The sequence below is a fragment of the Chrysochloris asiatica genome, unplaced genomic scaffold (assembly GCF_000296735.1).
Source record: "Chrysochloris asiatica unplaced genomic scaffold, ChrAsi1.0 scaffold00211, whole genome shotgun sequence".
NCBI lineage: Eukaryota > Metazoa > Chordata > Mammalia > Afrosoricida > Chrysochloridae > Chrysochloris > Chrysochloris asiatica.
Window position 1 is genome coordinate 1,222,270 of NW_006408729.1, and position 11,611 is coordinate 1,233,880.

At 39.6% G+C, this 11,611-nt stretch overlaps 1 protein-coding gene across 1 annotated transcript in view; it reads left to right on the forward strand.

The window, feature by feature from the left end:
- The window catches only part of BDH2 (3-hydroxybutyrate dehydrogenase, type 2), a 44,630-nt gene that overhangs the window by 15,797 nt on the left and 17,222 nt on the right, over positions 1-11,611 (forward strand). Inside the window, exons 2-3 of the mRNA XM_006872710.1 lie at positions 2,003-2,099; positions 7,213-7,321. Of these exons, the coding sequence (XP_006872772.1) occupies positions 7,268-7,321 (54 nt within the window). The 5' untranslated portion in view covers positions 2,003-2,099; positions 7,213-7,267. The remainder of the gene's footprint in view (positions 1-2,002; positions 2,100-7,212; positions 7,322-11,611) is intronic.

Here is an 11,611-nt window from a genome sequence, read left to right on the forward strand (position 1 = left end):
TGAAAACAATAAGTAGATGGGATCTTCAGATGAGAGAACAGGCAGTGTCCTTAGGAAAGTAGTTAAAGGAAAGTCCTCACTTGACAATGGGGAAGGAATGAAACCCTAGTTAACCCTTCAAACAACATCCCTTAATGACCTGTCCACAAAGTCTTCATGTATGACCTCTTCCAATACAGCATACTCTAACATCAAAGTGCTTCAATGAGAGTTGCCTGAAAAGAAATCAAAACAGAGAACTCATGTGAATGTGAACTGGCCCAGCAAAGTATAATAGGACGTTCAAACCAACCAGCTGTTCCTCAGAAACCCTATACAGGATCTCTGTGAGTCAGAACCGACTGGATGGCATTTTAACAGCATATGATCAAATACAAGTTAGTTCATTGAATTCATTCATTGAATTAGATGGTGTTGAATTATACCTCCAACAAATCAAAGTAATGCTATTTTACTAGAATGTTCTACTAGAATAGTACAAAGGAAAAGGAACCTTTTGAAAACTCACTTTTTGTCCTACCTTTCTTTGTTTATTAATGGTTTCTTTTATAATCAAAAAGGAAACAAAATAAACCATGTGTTTTCCGATATAAAAATAACAATTGATGCTTTCATTACAGAATGTTGTGTTTTCTTTAGTAACTTATACAGGATGTATTTGTCAGACTCTACCCCAGATCCCTGTCTGCCTTCAAATGTTTCACCCATTCTTTTGGTCCCCTCACTTCTTTACCTTGCAATTTAGTCAAGAAATAAGTAATGATACCCTTGACAAGCAGAATCATTTCTAATAATTGCCAATACTGAAAATGGCCTAAAGATAAAACTCTGGATTGAAAGACTCTCTTGTCCCATCCCTCACTTCCTCCCCCTTACCTCTTTGCCACCTCTTACACAGATAGAAGTCATCATTACCACACCTTTTACATCTTCTGGAGGAAAAATGGGCTAAAAGGAGCTCACTTTCAGTTGTAACTGCCAGGTTTCGGAGAAACATGATCTTGATCTTCCATTGCATTAGGCAGATCTACTGCACAAGACCTCCTGAAAGTGTTCGAGAACAAAGACATCAGTTTGAGGACTAAGGTGCACCTGACTCGAACCATGGTATTTTCAGTAGCCTCATATGCATGTGAAAGTTGGACAGTAAATAAGGAAGACTGAAGAAGAATTGATGCATTTTAGTTGTGGTGTTGGAGAAAAATATTGACTATACCACGGACTGCCGGAAGAACTAACAAGTCTGTGGTGAAAGACGTACAGCCAGAGTGTGTCTTAAAAGCCAGAATGGTGAGACTTTGTCCCTCATACTTCGGACATGCTATCAGGAGGGGCCAGTCCCTGAAGAAAGACATGCTTGCTAAAGTGAAGGGTTAGTGAAAAAGAGGAAGAACCCCGACCCCCCAAACAAGATGGATTGGCACAGTGACAACAGCAATGGGCTCAAGCGTAGCAACAATTCTGAGGATGGTGCAGAACCAGGCAGTATTTTATTCAGTTATGCATTGGGTCACTATGAGTCGGAACCAATTTGATGGCACCTAGCAACAACAATTCTTCATTGTAAAGTTGTGACTCAGAACAGACCCTGATTATTCACTTCACAGGGAAGAGAGAGAGAGAGAGGTGATGAAAGACATAAGGTAGCTACATTAAATAAAAAAATAAATAAATGAACTTTAAGTTGCCATCCAGTCAGTGCAAACTGATGTTGACCCCATGTGCTTCTGAGTAGTCCTGCATTCCGTAGAGTCTTCAACCAGCAGTAGATCACCAGATCTTTATTCTGGGTGCCTCTGGATACAGGCAAACCTCCAGTCTTGTGATTAGTATCTGAGCACTTAGCTGTTTTACACCATCCAGAGACTCCCAAGATGGATGCATAACAACCTATGATGGATCAATGAGCCTACTAAGCAGTCTTCACACTTTAAATAGCTAAAAATCTTCAAGACTGAACTCTGGGACTGGGTAAATAATTTCTTTTTGTTGTATTTTTCAGGTATTCAAACTCGTGTCCTTGATGTTACAAAGAAGAAGCAAATCGATCAATTTGCCAATGAAGTGGAAAGACTTGATGTTCTCTTTAATGTTGCTGGGTAATTCTTAGTGTTTAATTTCACTTTTTTTAAATCATTTTGATGACTTTTATTAAACGAATGGAACAAAGTTATTTATTGTGAGCCATATTAAGAAATTTGACTAGCTGTCTGAGAGCATTTTCATTACAGATAAGAATCACAGAAGCTGACACAGGCTTAGAGCCTAAAGTTCTATTCATGACAATAAGTACTAATACAAAACAATTGATCTTTTCAAGGCAAGTAATATCAATGCTGCAAACAAAGTTACTGCTGAGGGTCACCTGTTAATGTTGTGTGCTGTCCAGTCAATTCTGACATATGGTAACCCTATGGGACAAAGTAGAACTGTCCCTGGAATTCCCTAATGTGTAATCTTTATAGGCTTTTCCTCCCATCGAGCCGCTAAAAATCTGAGTCACCAGCCTTTTGATTAGCAACGAATACTAAATCATTGGGTCACCAAGTCTCCTCGAAGATTCCCTAGGACTTATAAAATAAAATGAAACACTCTTTCCAGCAGAATTTTATAAGAAGCAAAGTGCTCAATTTAATTCAATGCTCCCAATTGTTGTCAAAGTTAATTGCTGCTGTTGAGTCAATTCCAATTTATAGCAGCCCTCTGTAAAGTTTCCAAGATTGTCAATCTACAGGAACAGACAACCTCATCTTTCTACCACAGAACACTGTTGGGTTTGAACTGCTGACCTTGCAATTAACAACCCAACACTTAACTCACTGTGCCACCAGGACTTCTACAGCAGTACTTGTTGTTAAGTGCCACTGAGTCAGTTTTGACTCATAGCAACCCTATATAAGGATTCCAAGGAGTGGCTGAGGGGTTTGACCCACGGACCTTGCAGTTAGCGGTTCAGTACTTATCCTACAGCGCCACTCCAGGATTTCACAATACTAGCAAGTCCTTTACATCTATGCTCAGTTTCCTCTTGGGATAGTAAATTCCAGCAAAAGAAGTTTCCATGTTGCACCTTGCTAGAGAGCACAAAGAGAATGACTTAACTGAACGTATTGGGGTGACACCATATTTGCTGAATCCTGCATGAATTACTGGCAATGAAACTGGAGCAATTACAGGTAGACACAGGTGGACTGCTAGTATTTAGTCTCCATCTCACGTGTGATAGTAGCAGTGAGCAGTGTCGAGGCTTACAGAGGAATTAATTAAATACATTCTCACGTGCCACTTTGCTTATATAGTGTTACATCTGTACTGCTGCACTGATTTAAAAAAATATATAGTCTTCTAATATATTTTTTTCCTAACCATGTTAAAGACAGGAAAAAAGAATCTCAATCTATCCATATGTTACCATGTTTTACAATGTGTGGAAATTAAAGCAACAGTTTATGATGATCTAGTTTATATAAATAGCCTGCTCATCCCTCCTATGAGGAGTCCCTGATTGATATATACAGTTAACACATTCTACTGCTAACAGAAGAAGGCCTGGTAATCTACTTCCAAAAAATCAGCTACTGTAAACCCTGTGGAGAGAGTTCTACTATGACACACACAGGATCACTTAGAGTCGACTAGAAGGAAAACCCATGGAAATTTTGTTAGCAATAGTTTTTGCGCTTCTGTTCATTTTTAAGCAGTGTGTTGTTGTTGTTGTTAAGTGCCGTCGAGTCGGTTCCGACCCATAGCGACCCTGTACAGGGTTTCCGAGGGTGTAAATCTTTACGGGAGTAGAAAGCCTCATCTTTCTCCCGCGGAGCGGCTGGTAGTTTCGAACCGCTGACCTTAAGGTTCGCAGCCCGATTCGTAACCACTATGCTACCAGAGCTCCATAGGGGAAATAAATATATGGTAGGCTATTATTTCTATCATGGAGTCCTGGTGTGGTGCTGTGGGCTAATGCACCAGACTGCAAAGCCATTTGAACTGCAAAGTCGGTGGTTCAAGCTCACCAGCTGCTCCTCGGAAACCCTATACAGGGTCGCTATGGATCGGCGTTGACTCAATGACACTTAACAACAACAACATTATTTCTGTCAGGAAATTGAGGTTCTGATTCAAACTGACCTTGTGGTCCTGTGCTTATGCTACATACAGAGCCACAGCAGGACTCCAATACATGGAAATCACACAAAAAAATATTTGATAATTAATTGCCTAATTTTGGTCCAGAGGACATCAATAAGTGTTTAGAACACTTTCCTGAGGAAGTGTGACTTGAAAAAGAGGAAAGGTTACTTTAAAGGTTTCATTTAGGTCTGTTACAGCTATGTTGTTGTTGTTGATAAGTGCCGAACAGATCTAACCCATAGCAACCCTTTATAGGGTTTTCCGGGAGCAGCTAGTGGATCTGAACCACAGATCTTGTGGTTAACAGCAGGTGATTATCCTACAGTGACACCATGTTGTAGCTACCCTGTATAGGATTTCCAAGGAGTGGCTAGTGGGTTTGAACCGCCGACCTTATGGTTCAAACCTACCTTGAGGTCCAGTGCTTATCCTACAGCGCCACTATACAGTGGCAATTGTGGAGTTGCGGAGTCCTGGTGTGGCTCCGTAGGCTAATGCGCTGGACTGCAATGTCGTTTTGAATCGCAACGTTGGCGGTTCAAGTTCACCAGCTGCTCCTTAGAAACCCTATACAGGGTTGCTATGAGTCGGAACCGACTCGACAGCACTTAACAACAACACAAAACAACTCAGATGTTGAGACACTTCTTTTCCTTACTGTTTTGATTTCCCTTGAGAATGTTAAATCTGAACCACCAGAGGGCACTGTTGCTCTTGAAATGGAAATGACAGGGCATGCGCTGCCTGCTTATAAGTTTATTTTTCATGGTATTGATGTTTCTCCTGCCCTTGGTATAGAGTTTTTATGTTTTGTTGTTGTTGTTGTTACCTGCCATCAAATCATCTCCTACTCATAGTGATGCTAGGCACAAGAGAACTGCCCAGTCCTGCACCATAATCACAATTGTTATTTTGAGCCCATTGTGTAGCCACTGTGTCAATACATCTTATTAAAGGTCTTCCTCTTTTTCACTGACCCTCAACCAAGAATGATAAGGACTAGTCCCTTCTGATAATATGTCCTATAATTCCTCTTCTCATATTATTCGCTCAGCATACATATTGAATAACTTTAATGAAAGGACAATCCTGACGCATACCTTTCCTAGTTTTTAACAATTCAGTATCCCTTTGTTCTGTTAGAACCACTGCCTCTTGGTCTATGTACAAGTACATCATGAACACAGGTAAGTGTTCTGAAATACTCATTCTTCTCAATGTGATCCACAAATGTAGTCAGTTTGGTTCCTTTGTATTTGATTCGGAGAGTTACAGGCGTATGTTGTTGAAAATGTTTTTTGTAGTGAAGAAATCATTGGTCTTGCAAAATTAAATCATGCAATCTCCAGCATTGCTTCTATCACTAAGGCCATATTTTCCAACAGCTGATCCTTCCTCTTTGTTTCCAACCTTTGTATTCCAATTGCCAGTAATTATCAATACATCTTGATTGCATGCTTGATCAATTAAAAACTGAAGAAGTTGTAGAATTCTTTGACTTTATCATCACTGGTTTTAGTGGTTGGTGTGTAATATGAATAATAATCATTTCCCTTTTGGTTTTCTAGTTCCTGGTCTTTACACATTTAATTATAATATTTTACACTGTCTTCTCGAGTTGTCCTTTGAAATTTTCCATTCAGCTTTTACTTCATCCTTTTTGCCATTCATTTTTGTTAATTTCCAGTCAAGATCAAGGTTCGGAGTCTCTTCAGTAATCCACTTTGGTCTTTTCTTTCTTTCCTATCTTTTTAATGACCTTTTGCTTTGTTAGTGTACGATGTTCTTGATGTCATTTCACAACTCCTTTGGTCTTTGGTCACAAGTGTCTAATACATTAAATCTTCTCTCGAGATGGTCTCTAAATTCAGGTAGGATATACTCAAGGTCATATTTTGAGTCTAATGAACTCATTTGAATTTTTTGCGGCTTCAGCTTGAACTTGCATATGAGCAATTGGTGTTTACACAGTCAGCCCCTGGCCTTGTTTTGGCTGGTAACTTTGAGGTTTCCATCATCTCTTTCCACAGATGTAGTCAGTTTTATTCTGGCAAGGTCCATGTGTATAGTTGCCTTTCATGTTGTTGGAAAAAGATATTTGCAATGAATAAGTCATGGGTCTTGCAAAATTCTATCACGTAACTCCATATCGTTTCTATCACCAAGACCATATTTTCCAACTTTTGCATTCCAATCACCAGTAGTTATCAATGCATCTTGATTGCATATTTAATCGATTTCAAATGTGAAAAAATTGGTAGAATTCTTCAATTTCTTCATCACTGGATTTCGTGGTTGATGTGTAAATTTGAATAATAGCTGCATTAACTGGTCTTCCTTAAGGTGTATGGATATTATCCAATCACATATAGCATTGTACTTTAAAGATCTTGAAATGTTCTTTTTGATGAAGACTGTGACACCAATTCTCATTAATTTGTCATTCCCAGCAGAGTAAACCATATGATTGTCAGATTCAAAATGCCCAGTACCTGTCAATTTCAATTTACTAATGCCTCGAATATTGACCTTTTATGTGTTCCATTTCATATTTGGTAATTTCCAATTTTCCTACATGTATACTTTATATACATCCGATTATTAATGGATATTTGCAGCTTTTTTTTTTCTGTCTCAAGAAATATTTCATTTTCAAATAAAACTTTTTAGCTTAATTTGTTAGAATATCTACAAATCTCATATGGTGGGGCTTCAAAAAGTTCATGGAAAAATTCAGTTCTTTTTCATTCTATTTTTTCATAAGCTTTTTGAGGCCTTAGTGGATTACGAGTTGGGATGCTAACCACAAGGTCAGCAATTCGAATCTACCAACCACTCCACAGGAGACAGATGAGGCTTTCTGCTCTGGTAAAGATTTACAGCCTTGGAAACCCTATATAAGGTCACTATTAGTCAGAACCGACTCACTGGCACACAACCACCGCCAGTATACTAAGTGGTACTATGTTTGAATTGTTAAAAATCTTGGTGAGAGAAAAGAATAATTGCCTAAGTCAATAAGAAAATGTAATAGAAATGTTTCAAGTGATCATTTTCCCCCAACTGTTATATCTCTTCCAGCTTTGTTCACCATGGAACCATTCTGGACTGTGAGGAGAGAGACTGGGACTTTTCAATGAACCTCAATGTCCGCAGCATGTACCTGATGATAAAGGCGTTCCTTCCTAAAGTAAGATGCTCATAACTACTAGAGAAGTACCACATTAGGTGTCCACACTGAGCACCCAGGAAGGGTCCCTACATATACGTGTAGTGTTGATAGCTGGCCTATTGACCAACATAGATCAAACAATTATGTCAAGTATTAACAGCAGCTAGCATAGCAACTAACATGGATTGAACATTTATATCATGGCATTGTATATAAATGAACTCATCTATGGCTATGTGCTCAGCTGCTAACTGAAATGTTGGTAGTTCGAACCCACTCATCTTATTCTGGAAGCTCCACTGAAGCATGTTCAGCAGTATGACTATAGGCAAGCCTCTGCTGATAGAGGTGGTGGGTGCGCATGTGATACAAATGGAAATCGAACCTGGGTCTCACACATGGAAGACAAGATTCCTACCACTGTACTCATTAAATTGAACTGTGCCCTTCCATATGGAAGGCAGTCATTCTGCCGCTGTGCCCCCTGAATTTTCCAGTCTTCACACAACAGCTCATCAATGTTTATAATTTTAGTTTACAGTCAAACATTAAGCACTTTTGGGTATAAATCACTCTACTCGGTGCTCTGGTGGTACAGTATTTAAACACTCAGCTGGTAACCAAAAGTTCAGCAGTTCGAACCTACTATCTGCTCTGTGGGAGAAAGATATGTCATTCTGCCTCTGGAAATACCATGGAGCAGTTCTACTCCGTCATGTAAGGTCGCTAAAAGTCAAAATCAATTTATCTAAAAATGAGGATGGCAGATTGCACAATCCTTTTAAACCAGGATAGTCTGTTGTTGTTGTTGTTAAGTGCCGTCAAGGTCAAGTCGGTTTCGACCCATAGCGACCTTGAACAGGGTTTCCGAGGCTGTAAATCTTTACGGGAGCAGATCGCCTCATCTTTCTCCCGCTGAGCAGCTGGTAGTTCTAGGATCCTCTGAATCATTAACCATAATGTACATATGCCAGATTAGGACTTTCCAGAGGAAGCCAGGATTTGGAGTCTGGGCAACTCTGAAAGATCAGGTGGTCAAACACAGGAACACTTATAGGAAATTCTTGTTCATGGATAGAAACACGGAAATCCATTCCAGGGTTGGAAGACAAGTCAAAAGGTATAGAACAAGTTGAAAATACTATAAAAAGAGATCAAAGAAGGTCCATTAGCGCAAGAATTTGAGATCTTTACTTTTTCTTTCTTTGTTCCTGCCTGCCTGCCTGTCTGCCTTTCTTCCTCTCTCCCTTTCTCTTTTTCTCTGTCTCTATTTCTGTCCTTTTTTAATGTATTCCCAGACTTAGAATACTCCTTAGCTCATAGGGGTGCTCCACTAACATTTGTTAATAGATAAGCAAGTCTAGAGTGTCAAACCAGATAGAGACAGGCATGGGAACACTGGAGATCCAAGTCAATGGGGAAAGAAGAGCTGGGTCAAAGTAGGAATAGGTGAAGACAGCTAGTGGGATTCTACAGATCTCTCTCTGGTGGTAGTGGTGATTATGTACTGTGGAGTTGGGGAGCAGAAAGCCTCATCTTTCTCCTGTGGGACAGCTGGTAGCTTTGAACTGTTGTCCCTTAGTGGCCTGATTCGTAACCACTACACTACCAGAGCTCCTTACAGAGATCTCTCTGTAGACCCCACTTTTTTACATATATGAGAATGATCTCTCAGAAACTCAGGGATGACTTTCTGAGAGATCATTCTCATATAGGATAAAAAAGAATAATTTTAAGCTTTATGTTTTGTTTTGTTTTTAACTTTTTATTGTGAATTGAGTGAAGGTTAACAGACAAGATCACCAGCTTTACATTCAATAATGTATATGCTTTGTTTCATATCAATGATTACAATTCCCTCCTTGTGGCTTCCCTTTTACATTTTATATTTCACAAATGAACAAAGCAAAACTAGTTGATAGACACATAAAAAAAAAACAAAAAATATACATTCATTTAAATATTCCAAGGGCACATTCTGCAAGCACACAGTTTTATTCAGTACATGGGACTAGAACCTGCAGCTACTCTATCCCTCCATGCCATTTCCTCTGCCACCATCTCTACTGTCATCATTGTCTAGATAGGATCTCATGCTCCACTCATGCTTTTCCTTCTTGATGGTCTTGAGATTGTCTGTTCCTGAAATGAAAAATTAATTACTTCCGCATATTAGTTACACATCTTCTATAATTACAGTTGTGACATGCATGATTCCTGCTAACAATTACTCACAATTGAATCATAAACCCTATCAGCATCATCTCCCATCCCCTTTAACCAAATCCATCTGGAAAAGAGGAACACTGTTCAATGGGGATTCTACCTTACCCCGCTCATTCTGAAACTAAGCATATTCATGAAGTTTTGTAAGCCAGCCATTTACATGCCTTTATGTGGTGGTTGTTATGTGCCATGGAGTCGATTCTGACTCATAGCAACCCTGTATAGGGTTTTCGAGGCTGTAAATCTTTATGGGAGCAGAAGGCCTCCTCTTTCTTCTGTGGAAGAGCTGGTAGTTTCAAACTGCTGACCTTGCAATTTACAGCCCATATAGCCCCCCATTTTTCATAGCCAATGTCTAAATTGCCCTTCCCTATCAACCCAAAGACTTCATTCTTTTGGGATCAACTATCAACACTCAAGGAAGCAGCAGTCAAGAGATCAGACGACGTATTGCATTAGGCAAATCTGCTGCACAAGACCTTTTTAAAGTGTTGAAGAGCAAAGATGTCAGCTTGAGGACTAAGGTGCGCTGACCCAAGCCATGGTATTTTCAATAACCTCATATAGATGTGAAAGCTGGACAGTGAATAAGGAAGACTATAGAGGAATTGATGCCTTTGAATTATGGTGTTGGAAGAGAATACTAAAAGTGCCATGTGCTGCCAAAAGAACCAATAGATCTGTTTTGGAAGAAGTGCAGCCAGAGTGCTCCTTAGAGGCCAAGATGGCCAAACTTCGTCTCTTATACTTTGGAGACATATTGTCAGGAGGGAACAGTCGCTGGAGAGGGATATCATGTTTGGTAAGATGGAGGGTCAGAGAAAAAGAGGAAGACTCCCAATGAGATGGATTGGCCACGTGGCAGCATCGTTGGATTCAAGCGTGGCAACAGTAGTGAGGTTGACCCAGGATCAGACATTGTTTCGTTCTGCTGTTCATAAGGTCACTATGAGTCGGTGCCAACTCGATGGCACCTAACAACAACAACAATCAACCCAGTGCACTGAAGAAACAAGCTTGTTTCTTGATATGAAGAGTCATTCCATTCCAGTTGAAATTTTGAGCAACTGCATCCATAAGCAAATGTCCAGTTTATCAAATTGTTGCCCTGTACTCTTGCTTACAGTATCTAGCATCTTTATCTTCATCTATTGAGTTCTGATCAGCTAGCCATCCAAGCTAGGTCAAATGGGTACTAGCAGCAAATTTGGTAGTTCACACACACCTCCCTGTACTTCAGACCAGCTTCTAGGCCCCAGTGGCTAGGTCAGTGCCCATGGGTTCAGGAGTTCAAACATGTCTCTAAACTTCAGACCAGCCAGTCCTTCCTTTTCTCTCTCTTATCTCAAGGTCAATGGGTGTTAATGGAACAAGGCCAAACTCAGCCCATGTCTTCATTGCTGCATTTCCCCCATTTCCACTCACAAGCAGATCCAGGTGATCACCACTGAGCATACTAGATTGCTCATAAGTTCCCTTGTAGTTTTAGTCTTAGAAGAGTTTTTTTTCTTAATAAGCTGACTTTTCTTGCCTTGATGCTTCTAAAGCAAACAGTTTGCTTGATATTCTAACAAAGAGTCCTACTTGTTTTCTGCATGTCTTTCTTTCAATAAGATTCTTTAAGCTTTAGCTTTAAAACCATCCTCATCTACTGTATGAGGATCCCATTTTGTTATGATCACCTTTATTATGTACAAAAACACAGTAAACTATTGGTTTGCCCCCTACTGTCTTCCTTGACTTAGTTGACCACCTCAGCTCCTCTTTGTAACCTTTTAGTCCATTTAACACTATGCCTTAAGGTTAGTTAGGCTCTCTGATCTTTTGTACAATTACATGGTGAGTCAAAAATTATCCACACTCTGTCTATGGAATTTATTTTAATCAACTTTTAGAAAAGACAACTATATCATTCTTTGGCATAGTCTCCTTGATTTTCAATACACTTTGTCCATCTGTCAACAAGCATTCATATTTCCTTATTAAAAAATGTTTAGGCTGAGCTGTGAGCCATGAGTAGTACCACTGTTTTCACTTCTTCATCAGAAGTGAATCTTTGTCCTCAAAGGGTTGCTTTCAGGG